At 44.4% G+C, this 24,152-nt stretch overlaps 1 protein-coding gene across 1 annotated transcript in view; it reads right to left on the bottom strand.

The window, feature by feature from the left end:
• Nucleotides 1–24,152, bottom strand: part of Tnfrsf11a (tumor necrosis factor receptor superfamily, member 11a, NFKB activator) — a 31,354-nt gene that overhangs the window by 5,498 nt on the left and 1,704 nt on the right. The window contains exons 3-10 of the mRNA XM_013018895.1: nt 20,391–20,472; nt 18,963–19,088; nt 15,554–15,694; nt 12,180–12,273; nt 10,545–10,636; nt 9,426–9,536; nt 7,678–7,730; nt 5,040–5,787 (exon numbers count right to left, since the gene is read on the bottom strand). Coding sequence (XP_012874349.1) covers nt 5,040–5,787; nt 7,678–7,730; nt 9,426–9,536; nt 10,545–10,636; nt 12,180–12,273; nt 15,554–15,694; nt 18,963–19,088; nt 20,391–20,472 — 1,447 coding nt within the window. The remainder of the gene's footprint in view (nt 1–5,039; nt 5,788–7,677; nt 7,731–9,425; nt 9,537–10,544; nt 10,637–12,179; nt 12,274–15,553; nt 15,695–18,962; nt 19,089–20,390; nt 20,473–24,152) is intronic.

The following is a 24,152-nucleotide window of genomic DNA, read 5'->3' as shown; positions in this document are numbered from 1 at the left end:
ATTGGACTCCACAGCACCCAGTGTGGGCCTTTATGTACACTGTTGTCACCAATCTTCCCACTCTGGCAGGGAATGCTGATAACAGGGAAGTGTGTATGAAGGTGGGAAATTGTGATGCCCCACCCCCACCAATTTGATAAAATTAGGAACTCCAAACTGCTTGCTCTACACACTGAAGTCATTATATAAGGAAAGGCATGAGTCATTTATGGGTACTAGTAGTTCTGGAAGCTTCCAAACATACACACAAAGCAGGAGCTTCTGCCCACTCGTGGCTGCTTTTCCCAGGCTGCGTTCAGGGCAGCTTTCTCCTTTAAGTCTGCCCCCTTTGCATCTATTCTAAGCTTAACTCACTTGAGGAAAAGGGGAGAAAAGATGACGTCAGAGGTTTGTGGTAGGAAGGGCTTTTTCCATGTTTTCTACCAAAGAAACTTCCAGAGAGAGAGAGAGAGAGAGAGAATCCTATTGTAGGCCACAGAACAATTGCTTGCTGCACCTCTGCAGAAATGCCTAGGCCTGGCTTTGGCCTGCTGCTGCCCCTCACTGAGCTGAAACCGGCCAGGGCCCCAGGCAGCGATTCTCTTTATGCTATGGAGCATTAATGACTCTCCAAGGCACAGTGATCAAGTGAAATCAACATCACTGGCATGGATTTAAGAGGAGATGGAATGGTTTAAGGCACCTGCTTCACTACCAGATATTTGAATCATGGCATTGTGGTTCCTGAGCTATGTGAGTTCCTAGCCCATAGGGTTTCTGCAAGTAACTAAGGAAATAATATACATTAAGTACGCAGTGCCCGGTAACTAATATCTACAATCTCCTTGATAAAACTATAAGCTGTAGGGTATCCGGATCATCTTTCAGTCTCTGAATGCAATATACTGAGAGAATGCTGTATGAGAGCTACCTATATTTATGATGTGAAAACCAGGACATGGAAATTTTTATAAAATTAGCAATTTGAGTATTTAAAATGGATTAGTTGGCTTACCATTACTATTTAATGACTGAGGTAGGAAAAAACTCCGATCATTTGAGAGTGTTAAAAATAGTGTCTAAATCAACAGAAACAGTGAACAAATGATGTGTCCCATATAATCAGAAAGATGTTTATACTTGGCTAAATCCTTGCTGTATATAGCAGGCTCCAGAGAATCTGTTTTTCTCAGGCAGAAAGAATGAGCTTAGCTCTAAGAACACAATCCCTGACAGAATTTACATTTCTAAGCAAGGTAATAAACACTTTTCTTCTCCCCAAAAAACATATTATGTTGTTAAAAGTGCATAGCATATAAATATTAAATGGCAAGAACTATGCCAGATAATACCACCAAATTGTCATGTAGATTTTTCTTCCATGGAACATAACTAAAAATATACACAAATACACTCATCTCACCCAGACTTCATGGGATTCTTCTGGAATTAAAACAAAGCAAAACAAAACAAAACACCACACTTATTTTATATTTAACCCATATGCTTTCCATGTGACTTTCCTTTTTATGGAAATGTAAGCTCCATTTCAGGCATTTGGAAGGAATGAGGTATGCGATGATAAGGGAAAGAAGTATTTAATAGTTCCATCCTGAATCATGCTTACGAATGATTCTTTAAAAAGTCTAATGGACCAGACCCTTCCAAAAAGAGCACCATTGGCTTAGAAAAAAGAAATGTAAGACTAAATTAAGCAAAAAAAAAAAAATACAATGAAAACAAATTGCTCATATATTTTGAAATAATGCATGAGTTTTTAGTGCCAAGGAGTGTTTGTCTTTATTATTAAAAGGTGCTGAGTATTATTATCAAATAGCCAATTATAAATCAATTCTAACATAAAGGTTAAGGGTCAATGAGGCTAATTAATATCTACCTTATAATACTTAGCTAACAGCAAAACACAAAGTAGTAGATGATATTCTTTCTAAGATATTGATATTGGAGGCAGAAGTCTCCTCTTGCTGTCATTAAAAAACTACTTGACTTAGAAGTTTAAACAAACCAAATGATATGTTAAAAGATGATGATGATGATGATGATGACAGGAAAAGATCATCTCCCTCAGATCCTGAGGGTATATACTTTTTAAACTGGGATTAGGCTCCTGCTTCACACTCAAGCACCATTCCCTAGCACACTCTAGAGAATAAGAATGTGTTCATTTGACCAGAAACCATAAGGCCTGATCATGAAGAAAGAATTGTGAAGAGAGTAGCGCAGCATCAAAAATCAATCTGGGCGCTGCATTCCCTCCGGCGAGAATGAATTTGGCTTGCTGGCTAGCGCGGGCTCCCGGCAGACACTCCCAGATGATGCTCACAGATATTTTGCATGGCTAAGCACCAGACAAAGACCAAAAACAGCCTTGTAAACTTTTTGCAAATTAACACTACTCAGTTGGTGACACACGGTGAATTCTTTTTCTCTGCGCTTTACTGTGCAAGCTGGGAAAACAAAAGAGAATGGAAAACAGACTAGGCCACTTGTTTTAACTCTTTGATGGGAGAGCAAAAATGTGGCCTTTGGTTCTGTGACTCTATTTTTTTTAAAGCTGGCCAACTGTGTTCTTCCAAGAACCACTTACGTTGTCCACACAGTGGCCCATCCCATCTCCATAGTGTCATCACCAAAGTGGTGTCAGCCACTGGCCCTCAGAGCTGCCAAGAGCCGCCTGCTGCTGGAGGCTGCGCTGCAACCTTCCCGTTCATTTCCCACAGCCTCAAGTCCCAGCTTGCTGCCTATCTCCAGACCCGAGGGGAGAAAAGATTCTGCTAGAAGAGATGCAGAACAACGCAGAGGAATAACAGAGCCTGACTTTTTTTCTTTTTTAGGCATGGAAATTCCTTAGAACCTTAAAAATAAAATCCAATCTCTTGAGGAAGGAAACCATAGTGGTTCTGCAAAAGCTACCCTAGAGCTCCTCATCTCCTTTCTCTTTGGCTAGTAATGGATAGGACAGAATTTGTACACTGGTGGATCCGTGGGTTTGTATCAGATCTCAGAGGCTGGAGAAAATTAAGCAAATAAGCCAGGAAGTCTCATTCCCTTGATGCCTAACAGCCTCTGTGCTTCAGGCCGGGGTCTGATGCTTGAAGATGGCTGCTAGCACCACTTGCTGTAGATTCAGAGACAGGAAAGAAAAAGACACTCTGGAGGCTGCCCCATAAATGGGATGTGTGTGTGTGTGTGTGTGTGTGTGTGTGTGTAAAGAGGGAAGGAGAAAGGGGAGAGGTAAAGAGAGAAAAATAAGGAAAGAAAGATTCTGTGAAGTCTCTTAAACAGTATGCATACATGTATTAATTTTTCTGGAGAGAGTATCTATAGCTTTAAGATTCTCGAGAGGAAAGCGCTAGCCTTGAGCTGAAGAGCTGAGGGACAGCGCTCAGGCCCAGAGTTTGGGCCCCACGACTGGACTGAAAAAAAAAAAAAGATTCTTGAGAGGGTTGGAAGGTGGCTCAGTGGTAGAGGGCTTGCCTTGCATGCATGAGGCCCTGAGTTCGACTCCTCAGCACCGTATAAGCAGAAAAAGCCGGAAGTGGTGCTGTGGCTCACATGGTAGGATGCTAATCTTGAGCTGAAGAGCTGAGGGACAGCGCCCAGGCCAGAGTTCAGGCCCATGACCAACAATAGATAGATAGATAGATAGATAGATAGATAGATAGATAGATAGATAGATAGATGGATGGATGGATGGATGGATGGATGGATGGATGGATAGATAGATAGATAGATAGATAGATAGATAGATAGATAGATAGATAGATAGATAGATAGATGAAAAGAAAGATTGACAAGGAGACCTCTGACCCCTAATACGGCTAGTGTTACACAGAGCCAGAGGAAAGCTTCACATACATTGCAAAGTCTAACTACAATAACAGAACAAATGATGTTTCACCCTCAGGAAAAATAGTCATAATATTATCATTGGTGGGTTGTTTGTACTTAAGCAATATTGTAGTAATATATTCCTATAATAATGCCAAATTGTAAATTATTCTCCTTTTCCTATAAACACATTATGCATAGTGGTTCTAAAAGGGGCTTTGCCTATGAAGCATTCAAAAACACTTCACTGCATCATTAATTTAGTACAGAAGCAAGATGCTACTCAAATATTAATAAAGAATCGTCCAAATAGTATTGTTTGTTTTCTTTAAATTTGTAAGGGCTTTTTTTTGGGGGGGGGGAGGGAGATTTAAAAGGCCTAAGTTTCACTTAAAACAAAACTTCAAGATCAGAAGTCTGAGGAACTGCTTTCCTGCAGTCAGGGTCGAGGTCCATGTTGACTTTATTTTTGAAGGACCAGTGAGTGCTAGGGTTCAAGGACTCACCCGACCACGAAAAGCCTGACTGTGGAAGGACACAGGACATGCGCATGCGCAGTAATACGCCCCAGGATCCGAAGCGAGGTCACACCACAGTGGCTGCCAGCCACACTACCTGAGCACGCACCCCAACTCCCCCTGGTCTGGCTGTTACTTCCCTTCCTCCAAAGAGGGTGGTGCCACCTCCCCCCAGACCTGAAGACATGGGGTCATACTGTAATCCTCCTCTTCTTCAAAACAAACAGAAGTGAAAGTTATCTTCCTACACACACACACACACACACACACACACACGGCTTCCACCGCCACGGGAGCCCGCCGCTCCACGCGAACCCACGTGAAGATCTAAAACACAAGAAGCATACGACCGGCCTACACCAGGCCTGTGCGTTCTGCCCAAACTGCAGATCCCAAGGACACCCTCAGGTCAGTGCCGGGGGCTTGTGTCTCTAATCCTAGCTATCATCTCTGGAGGCGGGGGTCTGGGGATCGCAGTTCGAAACCAGCCTGGGCAAACAAGTCCAAGACACTCTGATCTCCAGTTACCCAGCAAAAATCTGGAAGAGGAAGCGTGGCTCACATGACAGAACACCAGCCCTGAGTGAAAGCGCCAGGTGGAGCATGAGCTCGGAGTTCAATCCCAGTGCAGGTGCACGACCCCCCCCCCCCCCGCTTCTTCCCCAAAGTGGGAGCTAGAGAGGAACTTACCAGATGCGGGTGGATGGTCCCCGGGGGCGCCGGCCGTGCCGCCCCGGGCTGAGCCGGCTAGTCCTTCCTGCGCTCCGGCCTTGGGCGGGGCACCCCCTTCTCCCCTTCCAGCCACGTCCTCAGTAGGAAGGCCCAGGCCCTGGGCGCACTGCGGGGATGGTCCACATTTCGGGGAGCATGTCGCGGGCTGGGCGTCCTCCCCGGCCTCGGCCGCCTCCGGGCTGTCCCCCCAGGGCGGGCCGCTGCTCCCCTCCACTTGTTTTCCGAGGTTCTTTTCGGGGGACCCCGGCATCCAGTCGGTCCGGCTCGGGGGTCCAGTGGAGAGGCAGCTCTCCGACTCCCCCAGGCTCTCCGTCCCCAGGAAGCACTGGCTGAACCTGTCGTTCTCCCCGACCTCCAGGGGCTCTGAGAAAGGGGGTGTGGATTTGCTTCCCGGCGGGCTGGGGTGCAGCGAGGAGTCTGGGGTCTGCGGGGGCCGGTCCACGTACTCGTCTTCCGTGGGGATCTGTCTGAAGGGGTCCCCCTCCATCTCCTCCTCGCTGACCAAGGAGAACACGCCAGCATCTTCGCCGGGCGCGCGGGCCCGGCCTCCCGCACACAGGTGCCCCCAGGCCCCGGCCCCGTCCAGGGAGCATGCTTCTTCTAGAACCATCTTCTGCTCCAGAGTGAGCAGTAGCACGCCTTCGCACGCGTCGCGCTGGCTGGAGGCGGTGGGGTGCGCGCCCGCACGACTGTCCCCCGAGGCTTCCTGCGGGGACCAAGCCACAGGCGCAGGCGACCAGACTCAGTAGACAGAACGCTGCAGGACACCGCGCGGGTTCGAATCCATTCCCCCCAAATGCAACCATCCCAGTGACACCTCAACTGCGATTTACCATCTCAGGGCAGCCTGCACCCCGGGCTCACGCCTGTAACCCCAGCTACTCAGGAGGCTGAGATCTGAGGATGGCAGTTTGAAGCCAGCCCAGGGAAGAAAGTCCACGAGATTTTCCACTGTCTCCAATTAAACACTCAAAAACCGAAGGTGCCCCTGTGGCTCAAAGTGGTAGAGCGCTAGCTTTGAGCAGAAGAAGGCCAGAGACAGTGCCTACGCCATGAGTTCAAACCTCATGGCTGACATAAATACATACATACATACATATATACATAAAATTACAGAATGTGAGAAGAGCCTACAAAATCCAAGGACTCCTACTACATTTCAAAGGAATAAAGTCTCGCACCTCAGCAAGCAAAGACCTTAACCCAACAATATCTGAACAAAGTGCTTTGATGATCTAATCTCAGTTTAAGTAGATGAAAACAATAACAAAAATGTAACCCAATTTTGAATCTTCAGTTGGCAGTAGCTCTATTTGGATGCGGTATGGCTAGGTAATTCTGAAACTACTTCTGTGTACTCCAGACTTGAGCACGGGAGTAAAGATGCTGAGAATAAGAGGCTCTCCCGATCACAGCGCTCACTCGGGAAGCGAAGAGCCTAGTGAGGAAGGGAAAGGGGGGAGGGAATGCTGCCCTGTGGTGGGACAGGAATTCAGGAAATCAGTGTAAGGCTGATAAGCTTTTATACACAAGAGCATGGATCTAGAGGACAAAATGGAATAATCAATGGAATTTTAGTATTACATATAGACTGGAAAAATGTTATCTTTGTACTTTTGAGAAATATACTATCGTTATAAACAAGAAGACCTTTATTCTTAAGAAATATCCATTAAGGTATTGGAGGCGATAGGAACATGCCATCTCCACTCAGCTCCATTCACGCCTGGCTGCCGGTGACAGCACCCAGGAGCCTATAGACTTGGGAGGCTGAGATTACTGGGGAACAAAAGAAAAACTGAGAGGTGTCTTCTCAATATGGATGTCCTTTTTTGTTATGCTAGCTACTGGGAAGTCTAACACGAGTGGATCTGAGTTAGTTATATCCCAGGGAGGAAGTGAGACCCTGTCTCAAAAATAACTAGCAAAAATAGGGTTAGGGGCACATCTCAGTGGGAAATGATCTCAGCTAGCACACACGGGACCAGAGTTCAAAGTCAAATGCTGCCAAAAAGAAAAAAAATTAAATCATGTATTTTCTTGTTCCCATATATAGGTTAGAGAAAGCAAAAAATATAGCAGTATGATAAAACCTGAACAATTTGGGGGAATATCAAAGTTTATTGTAATATTTTCACCATTTTTCTAAAATTTTGAAGTTCTGTCTAAATCCAAGGGATAAAATAACTACAGTGTGAAGTTGTAGATGAGTCTCCCTAGGACTCTACACTAGGCACTCACAATGATACACACAAACAAACAAACAAACAAACAAAACACCGACACAGACAAGAGAGAAATAACCCGGGGGCTGTGTTGTGGCTCAGTGGTAGAGTGCTTAGCTAGCATGCTCAAGAACCTGGGTTCAATCCCCAGCACTGGAAAGTTGGGAGTGGGAAGATATGTAACGTACATACAGCATAAGCATTGACATGAGCCCCGCATTATTTTGCAGAGCTTAATCTTGGGGCTTCCGGTTTGATAGTGTACATGGAAGTAACTGTTAAGTAATAGGCTCAATAATTGACTAATTATAGTCCCATCTGCCTGATGGTTGGAAGTGCTTAAAGAGGGTATTAAAAACTTTTAACTTTACCTTGTTTCCACTTAGGCTGCCGCAAGCATCATTGACCCAGTGCCACAAATTAGCTAGAAAAACAAAGCAAGGAGAAGGGCTTCATAGTATGATTTCCTATTGCTTTTTAAAATAACTTTCAGCTGGAATGTTTACCTTGATCCTACTGGATAAATATAGGTTGTAAAATGGTTACTGTAGTCAAACAAATTAATGCATCTACCATGTCATGTAGCTGGAGGAACTAAAAGCTACCCATTTAGTGAAAGTCCTCCCCTATACTTGTTTATTCTGCAGGTCTGTGCCTTTGTGTCCTTTGACCTACTTCTCCCCATTTCCTTCCCTCCTGCAGCTGCTAACCACTCTAATTCTTTGCCTCCGTATGTGTGTCTTTCACCTCTTTTTTGATTTCACACATGAACTCAAGTGATACTTTCTCAGTGCCAGGCTTAGTATTATTTGCAACAATGTCAGCTCAATATTCGGCTATAAGTACCTCAGTGAGTGTTCCTGTGAGTAAAAAACATTTCAATAAAAATCACCTGGTGCTCAGTGGGGGGAGGCCCTTGCTGGGCCACATGCCACACCCTAAATTCAATTCCTCCAACAACAAAGAAACAGGTAAGTAAATAAATAAAGTATCATCAGCAAACCGAATGAAGGCTTGAATCCATTCATTAAAAAAGATACCTCTTGCAGGTACGGGTGTCTCACTCCTGTAATTCTAGCTACTCAGGAGGCCGAAATCTAAGAATCACAGTTGAAATCCTGACTGGGCAGACACATCCACAAGACTCTTACCTCCAGTCAGCCAGCAAAAAGCTGGATGTGAACGTGTGGCTCAGGCAGTAGAGTGAAAAAGCTGAGCAAGTGCTTGAGGCCCTGAGTTCAAGCCCCAGTATCAGCACGCAAAAAAAGAAAAAGGAAGAAAAATTACACTTCTTTGAGCCTTGTAGCACAAAGTTAAATACAATGTAATAAAGACATTATCAAACAGTTTTGTGGGAAAAATATTGTCAAAAAGTAACACTTGATTGTCAAAATTCTAAGAATGAGGGATTCTATCTAAATTCTACTGAAAATAAGATAGCTTATTTCATAATTTTAGACTTACATTTAAAAATAACACCCCAGTCCAAACCTCCTTTACATCACCCTTTATCTGGAAACTTTTATCTGTGCCTTAATAGGTACATTAAACAGTGGATATGTTCTAGAATAAATGCACTCCTTATATATCTGATGCTGTACAAGCCATATAACTTTACCTGCAGCTTATAAGATATTGGCTTCCCAAATGCTAGAATATTCTTTTTTGCCCATATACAGATAGGCATACTGATGGCTTTTGTTGTTGTTGTTGTTCTAATCTCAGGTTTAAACTCAGAATGAGCACTATCCTCTAGCTCTTACCCTCAAGGATAGCACTCTACCATTTGAGCCACAGCTCCATTTCCAGTGATTTGCTGGTTAATTGGAGATTAACCAAGTCTCCCAGACTTTCCTATGACTGACTTGGAAATGTAATCCTCAGATCTCAGCCTCCTGAGTAGTTAGGATTACTGGCATGAACCACTGGCAGCTGGCTTGGTTTTCATTTTTATTTATTATTTATTTTGCTAGAGAACAATCAAACACAAAAGGCGTTTTACCTTAAAGTGTGGCCACCTCAAGGCAGATCCCTTAGACAGACAGTTGGCAAAATGTTTACCAAGAAACATATCCATTTCCTTTAAGATTGCTTATGAAGCACCACTGTGACACAGTACCTGTGAGTGCTTTCCCCTTCTTCCTATAGTAAACACCAAAGATGACAGCAACAAGTACCACCACAGTCACGAAGAGCAGCACAATAATCAAACCAGGTAAGTACTGGGGTTCTATGTTGGAGACAAATGCAAAAAATGATGGCTATTAAAGACTATTCCATTTGACCTAGTTAAAACAAAAAGCAACACTGTAAATCCTGCCCCCAAATTAAGGATACGGGGGTCTGGGTAACAGAAGCAGGAACTCTTCTAACCTAGACAGTGTAGTTGTCAGAGAGCACTCACCGTGTAGAGTGTGAACTGTACAACCTAGCCCAGTCTTGCTTTGTCAGCATCCCTTTACATGAAGTCAGCCCAGGACTATCTACCTTAAAACTTCTCGAATCACATTCCTCAGGGCCATCCTACTTTGTCTCTGTTGCCCCCAGAACTCTCTCATCTCTCTCCAGGTAGATAGTCTCCACAGGCAGAAGATGCTGTTGTCATGTCTCTGTCCAAAAACCAACATGGCCCCAGGGTTTTGCTGACTACAAGAACAGAACCACAGCCATGCAAGTCTCCAGGGCCAGGATCTCTAGCTTTCTTCTCTTTCTTTCTCTTTTTCTTTTGTTAGTATGGGGCTTGAACTCAGGGTACTATCACTAAGCTTCTCTCATTAAAGCTAGTGTTCTTCTACTTTGAGCCATAGTCCCACTACTGGTTTTCTGGTAGTTCATTGGAGATAAGAGTTTCACACTTTCCTGCCTGGGCTGGTTTTTGAACCATGATCTCAGATCTCAGCCTCTTGAGTAGCTAAGATTACAGGCATGAGCCACCAACACCTGGCTCTTTGCTTTTTAAAAATATGAATATATTATTAGTTATTGTATTAGTCACTCCCAATCTAGTTTAAAAAATTATCAAGTAACATAGTATCTGTGAGGTACTAAGTTCAATCCCCGGCACTATAAGAAAAAAACTAAATGAATAAGCAACATTATGGAATTGAAATACTAAGGAGTATATAACACTGAGCTGACTACATTTGCAGAGGCCCAGATGAAAGCCTGAAGATACAGCCTGTAGTTCTGGAGAGAAACAGAAAGCTCACCACCTGGGACAGGCGCTACTTAGTCATACCCATCGGTGGTGATCCAGGTGGCAGAGAGCTGCAAACCACGTCTGATTTCTCTGTTCCATGTCGTGTTTCTGTCTTTCCAAGGATGGTACAGCTGTGGAAGGGAAAGTACTTAAGAGCTTAAATATTAAGTATTAAATGTAAGATTCTTGTTGAAAAACACAAACCAAGGCAAGGCTCTACTGGAGATTCCTACAAGAGGGGACTCTATGGGCATCTTGGACATTTGGGTTCCCAGGCCCTTCCGTGGGGAGCAGCCCATCACATTAGTTCCTAGAGAATATTCTAAGAACTACAGAGAGTGTGCTCAGGAAGAGAATAAACTTCAAGAAGGAAGATTCTAAATCTTTTAGTTAGCATAGTTAGGTGATGATGCCCTTTGGAGGTGAAAGATTTTTGCAACACAAAATTTGGGTTGAATGAGTCAGGAAATAATACCTAATAGAACATATTGGGAACTAGGTACCAATACTAGCTACTCAGGAAGCTGAGATCTGAGGATCATGGTTTGAAGCCAGCTCAGGCAGGAAAGATTGTGAAATACTTATTGCCAGTTAACCAGCAAAAATTTGGAAGTGGAGATGTGACTCAAGTGGCAAAGTGCCAGCCTTAAACAGAAAAAGCCAGTGAGAGTATAAGAACCCAATTTATTGGCTTTTAGGCCAAATTCAAGTATCAAATAAACAAACAAAAGAAAAAACATATTTGGAACTAAAAACCCCATTACATTAATCATTATATTTAATAATAACTATGTAGTGAAAGGATCCAGGAATTCAACTCTAAATAGGCTCATATAAGTGAGTCATAGTATATAAAGTTTTAACATCCATAACTTGAAAATCTAACATCAAAAATACTTCAGGGCTGGGAAGGTGGCTCAGTGGTAGAGCGCTTGCCTTGCATGAATGAGGCCCTGGGTTCGATTCCTCAGCACCACATAAGCAAAAAGAAAAAAGCCGGAAGTGGGGTTTTGGTTCAGTGGTAGAGCGCTAGCCTTGAGCTGAAGAGCTGAGGGACAGCGCCCAGGCCCAGAGTTCAGGCCCCATGACTGGACCCCCCCCCAAAAAAAAAGAAAAAGAAAAGCTTTGCTACAGAGAATGCTCTGGTCCTGCCTTGATCATCCCCCTAAACGTGCTCACCTCTGAGTATCCCCCTGATATGGGAAGTTTGAGGAGTGTGGTAAATGAATGGTAGGAAATGTCATAAATTAGGGGTTTGTGTATGTATTTAGGCTTGAATTCAAGGCCTTGCATTTCTGCTTGGCTTTTTTGTTCAAGGCTGGCATTCTACCATTTGAGTATTCACCGATACTTCCAGAAATGACATAAAAGAAGGAGTACTTCATATACTTGATATCCTGGGTTCTGTCCCAAGCACTATACAAATAAAAAATGTCATAAGTAGTTTTCCACTAAATATGGTTAGAAAAGGGAAAATAGAAGCTACACCTCTAAGTCATAGACTACTGAATCCAAGAAGTGACACAAAGGTCTTGTCACACATGACTGAGTAGACAGACTTTATCCAAGAGGAAGCTACTAGAAAGACTCAGCCTGTTCTCATGCGGATGTGAGAGTGGAGGTGTGGCTATTTAAAAGGCAATGACTTCTTTCGACATCTTCATTGTTACTTACTTGGTCCAGGGTTTGCATCTTCCCGTGGAAGAAAAGGTATCAGAGAACTCGCCGAGGGGACAGGGCTCGCACACCGTGTCCGTGTTGAGCTGCACTGTCCAAACACCGACAGACACAAAGGACAAACAGAAAGCAAACAACACTTAGAGATCAGCCAGGACGGTGTTTCCCAGGCCTCAGCCATCTCTGCTTCTCATTCTTCCTGACATTTGCTCCACAGCCTGTGTCAATGGCTTGAGCCTAGCAAGCAGTTCTAATTCCTGCAATGAGCTACAGAACTCTGTTCAGAAATGAATTGGTAGCCAGGCCCTGGTGGCTCACACCTGTAATCCTAGCTACTCCAAAGGCTGAGATCTGAGGTTTGATGCCAACCCTGGCAGAAAAGTCCATGAAACTGTTATCTTGGGCAAAAAGCTGGATGCAGAGCTGTGGCTCAAGTGGTAAAGCATTAGCTTTGAACAGACAAGCTAAGGGACAGCTTTAAATTCGAGCCAAAACAAAACCAAAACAAGCAAACTGGTTCCATGTGAGGTCAGTAATGCCTGTGTGGTATGTCCACAGCTCGGCTTGATCTTTTGCTGTCTTGAGTCACTGACCTGGGCATTAACATGCTATTTCCTAGTCTGGGGGCCTGTGTTACTAGGTTTTGCTATCTGACCTTTCCTTTCTGCTATTATAATTACAAAAGCCTTCATTTTCTGAGAATGGGCATTCCAGTATTGTCTTTAAGAGAAATACATTGTCTCTGGTCAGCTTAATTTCCAAGTATTGGAGTGGCAACAATGTTCTCTCAATTAAAAAAAAAAAACACAAAAACCTGTTAGGTCTCTTTCTTTCCAATCAAGGGTTAGTGTCAACTTTTCTATATAGAGCCATGTACTAAGTATCTCAGGCAAAACACTTATAGACAATGTTTAAAATAAATAGATGTGACCACATTCCAATAAAACTTTATTAACAAATCCGAGTGGTGGGATGGACCTTTGTCTTAACCCATAGTGCTCAAATCAGGAGTTGATTCTGGTTGGTAAACGTCACTCCATTCTCATAAGCTCCATTAAAAACAAACAAAAAACTAAACTAAACTAAAAGCCAGATACTAGGGGCTCACCCCTATAATCCTAGCTTCTTAGGAGGCTGAGAGCTGAGGATCACAGTTCAAAGCCAACCTGGGCAGAAAAGTCCCCATGGGACTCCTACCTCATGTTAACCACTCAAAACCAGAAGTGGCACTGGGTATCAAAGTGATAGGGCACTAGCCTTGAGCAAAAGAGTTGAGGGACAGTGCCCAGGCCAGACCCTGAGTTCATGTACCACAACTGACAAACAACAACAACAACAAAAGAAAAAAAACTAAAAGAAAACCCACCAAGAGCTGTCTCAGTTCCCTATGTCTAGTACTGTTCCTTGCTGAAACTGGCACATAACCCTTTGGTAGGTCCAATAAAGAATACTGGCTGCTATGTGAAATAACAATCAGGCAACTGGCCTAGGCCCAAACCACAAAGTACTCATGGAATTATTAGCACTTCCGTGGTCGATTTTCATGAGTATAGTCTTAAAACAGGAATTAAAATTTACTTGCTTAAAGTCAGGCAGTACATTCTTAATTTCTTAGACTCACAGATAGATACTGTCCTCTATATAAACTGAAATGAATGATATTAGAATTCTCCCAACTCTGTCCAACTATTTTGCCTTAAAGTGCACATAACCTTTCACATAAGTGAAAGGTTAACAATAATCATTTGTTGCATCTTGGGAGAAAAAAAAATCTTCTTTGTAATACTTCCTAGACATTGGGAAAGCAAATGACTCTAAGAAATACTTGTACATGCAGGGAAATGGAACTAAGGAACTCGAGGGGACAGAGGGGGTTGGGACAGATGGGAAGAGAGAATTCATGGGAAGGTGACACTGGTCAAGGTGAGGGCACACATGAATGGAAATGTGAATTGAAACCTCTTTGTGCAACTATCTTATTAAAGATAATAAGAAATGAGAGAGATACTTGTATAAATCCAAAAATCTCTATTTCTTTTCTTTCAACAAAACTGAAGATGAGCCAGGTGCCAGTGGCTCACACCTTTAGTCCTCGCTACTTGAAGCCTGAGATCTGAGGATTGTGGTTTGAAGTAGCCTGGGTTAAAAAAGAGTCTGTGACACACTTATCTTTAATTAACCACCCCCCAAAAAACAAAAAGCCAGAGTGGAACTGTGGTACCAGTAACAGAGGACACACCCAGGTCCTGAGTTCAAGCACCAGGTTTTGCAAATAAATAAATAAGTAAATAACTTTAGGCTTGGTACTGGTTGATCAAGCCTGTAAGCCAAACTACTCAAGAGGCTGAGATCTAAAGATCGAAGTTTAAAGCTATGCATATCAGTAAGTCCCACGAGATCATCTCTAATTACATAGCAAAAACCTGGAAGTAGAGCTTTGGCTCAAGTGGTAGAGTACAAGTCTTCACTGTAACACACACACATAAAATATAAAATAATGACTATAACATAATAAAATATAGAATAAAAATAATAAAAATAACTTCTGATGTCCTGTCACTGTGTGATCATGGCCACACAATACAGAAGGCACAGAACGGTGAATATCAAACTGCTCTGGTGCTTAGATTTCATTGATTGTGTGTGTGTGTGTGTGTGTGTGTGTGTGTGTGTGCATGTACACATGCTGGTTCTAGGATTTGAACTCAGGGCCTGGGCATTGCCTGTGATCATTTTGTCTTTTTTGCTCAAGGCTGGCAGGCACTCTACCACTTGAGCCACAGCTCCCCTTGTGGCTTTTCTGTGGCTAATTGGAGATAAGAATCTCATGTACTTTCCTGCTGGGTCTGACTTCAGACCATGATTCTCAGAGCTCAGACTCCTGAGTAAGTAGGATTACAGGCGTGAGCCACCAGGACTTGTTAGTCTCGACTGTTTTAAAGTGTTTACTTCATTTATAATTCTCTGGCAACTAAATCCTAAGCAACTGTTTAAAATTTGTCATTAGAAGAAAGACTGTAGGAGTCAAAGCAATGCCTGATGTGCACAGGTTCCCAATTTTGTGTGTGTGTGTGTGTGTGTGTAAGAGGATGCATCATTTTTTTAAGAAGAAAAGGAGGGGGGACCTTGCACTAGTCTTGGTTCCTAAGAGGGTTCTTGCCATTCCCTGGCCTCCAGGGCACAGGAGGCCCGGCCCCCTGGACTGGGGTTCATTCCCCGGTCTGGCCTGAGCCTGTGTCTCTTGGGAAACCCAGGGGTCCCCCTTCCTCTCCACAGTTCCTAGGTGTCCCCTGGCTCCCCAGAGCTGCAGTGACACGGGCTGGGAAGTGGCCTTGCTGGGGCGGGCGCGGGGCGGCGGTGACCGTGCTTACAGGGCCTCGCGCCGGAGCCGGGCGCGCACTCGGTGTTCCGCCGGCAGCACTGGCAGTCCTGGCTCCAGTGGTACCCCGCCGTGCAGACGCAGCGCCGCGGGGCCGTGCGGTTGCCGGGGTCCAGGGCCACGAGGCCCTTGCCTGTGGGAGACAAAGAGCCCATCAGCGCCTGGGCGGTTAGGTTATGTGGGGAAAGTACAGAGGCAGCACGAAGGCGGCTTGGGGATCAGGCTCTGAACCCAGACACTTCACTCTAATCAAAACACAGCTTCGTCTTCTCCCTCCACACTCCTGGCTCTGGCCAGTGTTTCTGGAATCAGTTCTGAACTGTGCGTGCAAACACACGTGCGCGCACACACATGCATGCATGCACACAGTTAACCCTAACTATTCACACATTCACAATTATGAATCTGTGAGCTCACTCACACTTCATCATCACCTAAAGTCAATGATTTCGGTGTGTTTCTCCATCTCCTGTGCACACGCGCAGAGCTCTGCAAGCACTGAGCCACCCTGAGCCGCTCCACACCGATTTCCCCTCTGCCTTCTTGTTCCAGCCCTCACAGCCAAGTGACTGTCCCTCACGCAGTCTAGCCAGCGCCATGTTTTCCTCCCTTACTGCTTTTTGTTGGTGATGATCCCCAAGGTCGAGCTGAAAATGCTGGGTGGTGTTCCGCTGCGAGAAGGCGGCTGTGTGCCTTACAGAGAAAACCCGTGTGTGAGAATGACTTTGCATGTGCTGCGCGGCCCTGGCCATGAGCTCGCTGTCAAGGAGTCGACCATACATCAAGCAAAGAGTAACCCACATGCAACAAGGGGGGTGTGGATGGTTGGTGACAATGTCCTGACCTGGGCCTTGCAGGAACCTAGCCCTTAGGATCAGCGGTCTTGAATTTGCTGATTCATCGCAGTCAATGAATAAAGAGAATGAACTGTATGTGCACACACATAGAACGAAACCCTAACCTTGTTTAAAACTGACCTGGACCCCAGCTCATCTGGATTGTCCCAGTTAGTCCTTGTACCATTATATTTGTCTCTTTAAAGAGACACATTAACCAGAAACTGCTTCTTCATTGTCTCAAGCTGCAGCCCCACCAGCTGGGAGGCATCATTTCCTATCCTTTTCAGGCCAAGGGTGGTGAAATCCCACTACCCTCCCGTTCCCATTCTTCCCGCCCCGGGGGAGCTCTACAGGACCAAGGCATGGGGCATACAAGGACAAATGCCACTTTTCTGGAGTATTCTAAATATTCTGGAAAGTTCAGTAATGCCACTCAACTGTAAGTGACTATAAGGTGGTGAATAGTTTTGTCATCTTTTAAAATATTTTAGTGTATTTAGTTTTATTTGGGAGCAGACAGTATGAATCTTTATTTCCAAGAGACAGGAATGAGTCAAGGTCATTACTAAGCAATGGGAAATAAAGACTTGATCAAATACTTCTGCTCAGTGGAGTTTCCATGCTACCTTCTGGCCCCAAATCTGCCAGCTGCCTCTAACATATTAGAGACAATTACAATGTTAAAAAAATTACTCAGTTCTTAGTTCTGCCCAGTGGGGGAAAATTTACAATGTTAAAACAACAATAAACTACTTAGTTCTTAGTTCTGCCATTGGAGGAGGGGTGGGGGGAGGGGGGCGGGAAGCAAAGCCTTCAATGGAAGATCAATCCAGTAGCAATGAGTCTCCCTACTACTTCAACTGAAATTACTGAACAAAATGATCTGCTAAAAGCAGCAAGGGATCCTTGAGGAAAGGAGGAAAGTGATTAGGGGAAATCTGGAAGCCAGGAGCCCTCCGAAATGCCTGGAGTTGAATCAGAAGACAGGCCACCTGCAAGAAGTGGCCCCCATCCTGGTGCTCAAATGGTCACTAACTTCACCAGACTGAAGTGCCCCAGACTCATCTAAACTTATGAGTTCATGCTATCAATAGGAATCCTTGGGTGGCTGAGTTATTTTGGAGTCACAGGTGATGTTATGAGCATCTTTCCTAGAGGTGCTGCTGCATGTGAGGAGAAACAAATCATGCGTGAGGGATGTCTGTCTACATGAAGCATCCCAGCAAATCAGTGAGGAGAGAATGGGGGTGGGGAGATGAAGATCTTACATCCTACATATCCCAATAAAAATAGATAGAATAAGCCAGTTTCCGCCGCAGCCCCCAGAAACATAAAAAAATTGAGCTACATAGCTATTGTGCAATTCCAACACTGCACTAAATATAGGAACGATACAATGCATGAGGGTTGTTTTGTTGTTGTTGTTTTTAACCAAAACCAAATCAAGCCAGAATCTGGTCAGCTTTCTATTTAGAGGAACCACAGGGCAGCAGAAGAATGCGTTCAAGATTTAGCTGATACATCTACAACCAGACATACAACCAGACAAACCCACACTCAAGTTCCACAAGGCAATACTGTGGGGTCTTCAACATGTAAACAGAGTAGAAGAAAAAAAAGAAAGAGAAAGGAACTTGTGAGAAGAAATTATAGTCACTCTTTGTTTGGTTGCTTTTGTTTTTAATCTTTTTGAGATAGTCTTGTCTGTAGCCCACGCTGGCCTTAAACTCTATCTTCCTGCCTCACCCTCCTGAATGCTGGGACTATAGGAATGTTCAGCCATATCAGACCAACAAACTATAATTTAGAAACATTGAAGACAACACAAGAAAATAAGGCAATCTGGTAAGAAGATCAAACTGTAAAGCTAGTAAAACTTTTACAGTTTAGGAAAAAGCTTTACATATCAGAAGAGTAGCTCTGAGTCTTATTTCTCTCATCTGTAAACCTTGGAGAAGTCATGCAACCCAAGTCTAACTCTCCATCTTGAAAATGGGAAAAGTCCAGCTATCTTACAGGGATCTGGGAGGAGCAAATGACACAGCACTGTAGGAATGTGTGTCAACTGTAAGTTGTGTTCGTAATTAAACTGCAGCATAAGCATATTGTAGAACAAAAAGTTCTAAGTGAGGAATTTTTTTACGCTAGGTCCAATGGTACATACATAGAATCCTAGCTACCTAGGAGGCAGAGATCAGAAACATCAAGATTAGTGGCTAGTCAAGACAAAAAATTAGGAAGATTTCATCTCCACAAATAAACGAGGCATTCTGGTGCCTGTAATCCCAGCTAGTCAGGAGGTATAATTAAGAGGATCACAGTCTAGGGCCAGCCCTACAAAAGCATGAGACCCTGTCTGTAAAATAACTCCCCCCCCCAAAAAAAAGAGCATTTTAACCCAGGGCTTCAAGGATCTAAAACTACAGTCACAATCCTTTATGGACTCTTCAAAAGAAATAACACTTGTATCTGAAAACATTTACAGAATGGGAGATTTTTCAGGACAAAAGATGATCTCTGCGTTCCATTCTTCCCACCCACATGCTGACATTCCTAACTCACCTGTGTCACAAACTTTATGCAGCAAGCATTTATCTTCTTCATTCCAGGTCTCCAGATATTCCTCTGGGCCACAGGGCAGACAAACACTGTCAGAGGTAGTAGTGCATTTAGAAGACATGTACTTTCCTTAAATTGGAAGAGGGGAAAATGCACCAATCAAAACCAACACAACAACACATTAAAGACTGTACCAGTGATAAAAACAGGTCTAAAATGCATGGCTTGTATGTATGGCACAAGGGAAAAACACACGAGTAGCACTACCCGCCCTGCAGGCTCATGGACAGTTTGGGAGTCACATACATGAGCACGAATGTTGTGTTCATGACAATCACTGGAGCTTGGTTTTGCACATCCAAGAAATATCAGCAGCTGAAACAACCAAAGGGTTTGGGAGTAGGAAGAGTGGTACTGGGGCTTGAATTCAGGACCAGGGCACTGTGGCACTCTGCCACTTGAGCCACCCTTCTGGCTTGTTGGTGGTTAGAGATGAGAATGTCACAGACTTTCCTGCCCGAGATGGCTTTGAACTATCATCCTCAGATCTCAACCTCCTGAGTAGCTAGGATTAAAGTTGGGAGCCACCAGTTCCCAACTCCCAAAGGCTCTTGTTATAAGGTGTCCTATCTTATACTAGAACATGGAGAGCAGGGACCCTGTGGGCTGGGGCCCTGACAGTGGCCTTAGAAAGACTTGGCCACCCTGCAACAGAACAGCCCTGGGAAAGAGGCAGCCAAGGGTGCGGCTCCCGGCAGGTAGGTGGAGAAGGCCTAGCAAAACGCAGGCAGTTCCAGTGTGGTTATTCCCAAACAAGATTTCTGTGCCAGCAAGAGCTGCATTTCACATTTTCCCAGAGTTTGAATCATAAAGGGGCTAAAATACAGGTTTGAAAACCATGCCTTCTTAAGTTAGTATTATGGGAAATATTGTCTCATGTCAAATGAAAACCCGGCCTTTGAAACAGCCTTTGATTTTTAGGTGGTTTTGTCTCTTGATGGAACAATTTTTGTCTTCTGCGTGTCAGTTATTATTACTTGTCTCTACTATGAAAGGTCTAACCAATTTCTTCCTTCCTTCTTTTCTTCCTCTCTTTCTCTCCCTCCTTCCCTCCCTTCCTTTCCTTCCTTTCACTCTTCCTTCCTTCCCTTCCATTTTCCTTCCCTTCCTTCCTTTCCTTCCTTCTTACCTTCCTTCCCCCTTTCTCTTTTTCTTTCTTTCTCTCTTTTTCTTTCTCTTTCTTTCTTTCTTTCTTTCTCTCTCTCTTTCTTTCTCTCTTTCTCTCTCTTTCTTTCTCTTTCCCTCTCTCTCTTTCTTTCTTTCTTTCTTTCCTATAGGACCATAAAAAGAAGAAGAAGAAGAAGAAGCCGCCAGAGGAAGCGCCCTCCATTGCTCCATTGGCAGCGCTGGACTGCTCTGGGATGGACATACCTGGTTCACATCTGCTGCAGCACCTCCCGTGGAGCTCATACTGCCTGTCTCTGCTGCACGGAGGCGCGACCTGCACAGTCACCTGTGAAGAGGAGTGACATGGGGCAGATATGCACACGTGCTTTACCTGAATGATGCACAAAGCGAGCCACCAACGCACACCTCTAATAAGCATAAGAAAATACTATTAATTGCATACACTGTCATCTTAAAAAAATGTCACTTCCCACTTCTAGATCATTTACCCTATGAATATCTAATCCCAATCTGTCATTTTAGCCCAGGGCTGGACATTTGTTTATATACTTAAACACATATTTTATATGGAAATGAACTCCAGGAAATAGAAACAAGAGGGGTTTTTCTTCGTTGTTGTTTTCTTTTCATCTTGTTTGTTTATCTGTCTTTGGGAGAGTTAGGGGGAACACAGAAATGGAAGGACCAAGGGGGAGCAAAGGCAGCAGTGGTATGCACTAGACACTGTGTTAAACTTGAACTACACAACCTGTGGGTGGGAGGAGAGGGAAAAATTGAGAGAGAGATTGAGGGAAGGTGTGACATTTTCCAAAAGGAAATGTGTTCATCACTTGACTTATGCAACTGTAGCCCCTCTGTACACCACCTTTATAATAACAAGAAAAAAGTTCATAGAGATAGGGTGGATGAATGGAAATTTGCAAACTGTCCTTAGAAAGTTGAAAATTGCTTTACATGAGTCCACATCAAGTGGACTCCCTTCTCTGGGGTCAAATGGCAGCCAATATGGTGGACTCCCTGTGGTCACAGAAGCGCAGGGAGTTTCCTCCTATCATCCCAGCAGGGGATGTCAAGTTTGGTCTTTCAAATTACCTTAGCACTTTAAAAGGTGTTTAACATTGCTTACCTTCTGCAATGTTAGGCCTGCAGAGAACTTTCTTTTTTAAAGGAATCTAGACACATTGCTTAAGCATCATGGGGTTCTGTGTCCTTGCTGGGCCAACGGCCTGAGTCTAATATAAAAATTAATCTCTCAACATGCTCATCTCAATAAAATCAACCAAACCAAACAAAATGCCCAACCCCCATAATGACCAGAGAGGTGAAGGAGCACTCGCTTCACATCCCAGCCTTTTCAGTGCAACAAAAACAACAACAAAAACCACTATCAAAGTAAACAACAAGAATCCACAGGACGGTGGACAGGTGCTCATGTCAGGGCAGGGCAGGGCAACAGAAGACTTGCTTGTAGCTGATGGACCACCTGTACTCCACCCACATGTCAAGCTCGCTGCCCAGTCCTCACACCAGCTTACAGATCTTCCTCTCAGGGAGCTGACAGGTGACTGGTGCACACACACTTGGGCAGGTGTTACCATGGAGGCAGACAGCCTGGGCCCCAGCAGGAGGCCAGGGACAGTCCCCTAAGGGGGCTGGTGAGTGACACAAAATGCTGGGTAGGGAGCTGGGGCTGGGGCTCCCTGGCCTCCTACTGGCTGGACGAGTCAGTCAGAAACACAGTGACTCTGAGATCCAGGAGACGGGAACTACATGCGTTGGGGTTGTACGTGGGTATCCTGGGCCGGGTGACCACTCTCTCTAGACACCTGACAACGTGTGTTGGGTGCTCCAGTGAACTCACTGGGTGACGAGTCCGGTAGAAATCAGGAGGAATGACTTAGAAGAAATCACCAGTCCTCTCCCCCATGCACTACTGTTCCCTTGTTCTGAGAGGCCTTGGTTTTTTTCTGGAAGGAAACGAGGCCCTTCTCAGGGTCTAGCATAGTAAAACACCGTCACAGAGGAAGATGGAGCAGAAGACAAAGGTTATCAATTGCTCTGACCCATTAAGAAAGTGGCAGAGGTGTTTGTCATGTAAGTGCACGCTTGGCCTGTGTGACACACACAGAAAGGTACTTTTCAGGGGAATTTCATAGAAGGTGCGAAGCAGTCACTTAGGGATGCTGTCCAGTGCCCTTCGCCGGGTCTTGGGCTCCAGGATCATCTGACTGGCCACGAGGACAGTCGCTTCCACTTCCAGGACATGGCTCTGACTCATTTAAACCACCCAACATATAACCCACACATGGAATCACTGCTTTCCACAGAATCCTCTGTTCCAGTCTTAGATTCCTGGCCCCCTCCCCACCCCCACATACACACACACACAATGTTCCTTAAAAACCTTTCCTTTCCAAGTGCTGGTGGCTCATACCCATAATCCTAGCTACTCAGGAGGCTGAGGTCTGAGGATCCTAGGTTTGAAGCCAGCCCAAGCAGAGAAGTCTGTGAGACTCTTATCTCTAACTAACCAGCAAAAAGCTGGAAGTGAAAGTGTGGCTCAAGTGACAGAGCCCCTGCCCTGAGTGATAAATCTAAAGGATAGCACCCAGGCCTTGAGTTCAAGCCCAAGTACCAACACCAAAAACCAAAATAAAAATCTTCTCTTTCCTAAGCTTCTACCCTATTATGGCTTAACACCCAGACACACTTTTCTTTTCCTCCAGCAAAAAAAAGCTGAGATGTAATGAATATACCGTATATGTGACCTTTTAAAGTGTAAGAACCAGTGGAGTTGGTATATTCCTACACTGGTATCCAAACATTCTAAAACTAACATGTGCACTTGACGGAGATATAAGTTTACAGGTATTTTAGAGATATTTTGCTGTTGGAAATATTCACTAGAGTGAGGCACAAGGAAATTTTACATTCAGTTAAGAAGATTTAAGTACAAACCACTGTGTTACCTCAGTCCAGTTACACCCAGAGCAAGCCTCAATACACACAGGACTTAAAAGGCAACACATATCCCCACCCGTGTTTAAGGCATGTGAATTGGAAGTAAAGTTTTTAAAATTCTCCATTTCTAGCTGGGTGCTAATGGCTCATACCTATAAATATAGTTACTATAAACATAGCTACAGAGCTGAGCATCCTGGTTTGAAACAAGGCCAGGCAGAAACGTTCATGAAACTCTTATCTCCAATTAACTAGCAAAAAGCTAGAGGTGAGCTGTGGCTCAAGTGGTAGAGCACTAGCCTTGAGCAGAAAAATCCAAGTAAGAGAGAGGTCCTGAGTTCAAGCCTCAGTACAAGGAAGGAAGGGAGGGAGGGAGGGAGGAAGGGATGGAGGAAGGAAGGAGGGCAGGAGGGGAGAGAGGGAGGAAATAACCAATGTCTTTTTGGGAGAGGGGGGTCTTGAACTCTGGGCCTGGGCGCTGTCCCTCAACTCTTCAGCTGAAGGTGAGCGCTCTACTACTTGAGCCACAGCGCCACTTCAGGTTTTCTGGCGGTTTATTGGAGATAAGAGTCTCATGGACTTTTCCTACCCAGGCTGGCTTTGAACTGCCATCCTCAGATCTCAGCCTCCTGAATAGCTAGTATTACAGTGAGCCACCGGTGCCCAGCCCAATGTCTTTTATACATACAAATTCCTAGGCAAGTCTAATAAAGAACCTGGCAAGATGCCCTAAAGTTGCCTCCTCCACCTTTCTTGTGTTTGTCACTTTGTGTCTTGTGTGTGTTTGTTTCAGGATGTTTCTTTTCACAGATGACAGAATCTACCAGAATAAGCATGTCTATAGTCAGTGTAAAGGAAGGAAAAAAGAGAACATAACTTGTGAAGAAAATGATGTGTGTGTGTGTGTGTGTGTGTGTGTGTGTGTGTGTGTTAAGAAATGTGTATGGATTTATAGCCCCTTACAAGGCCAGGTTGGATCTTAGTCTGAAAACCATAAACCGAAGAAACATACATTTCTGCCAGAGAGATTAGTGGATCTGTATA

The sequence above is a fragment of the Dipodomys ordii genome, unplaced genomic scaffold (assembly GCF_000151885.1).
Source record: "Dipodomys ordii isolate 6190 unplaced genomic scaffold, Dord_2.0 Scaffold43, whole genome shotgun sequence".
NCBI classification, from domain to species: domain Eukaryota; kingdom Metazoa; phylum Chordata; class Mammalia; order Rodentia; family Heteromyidae; genus Dipodomys; species Dipodomys ordii.
The sequence above is the reverse complement of the archived record's forward strand: the minus strand, read 5'-3'. Positions and strand labels throughout refer to the sequence as shown.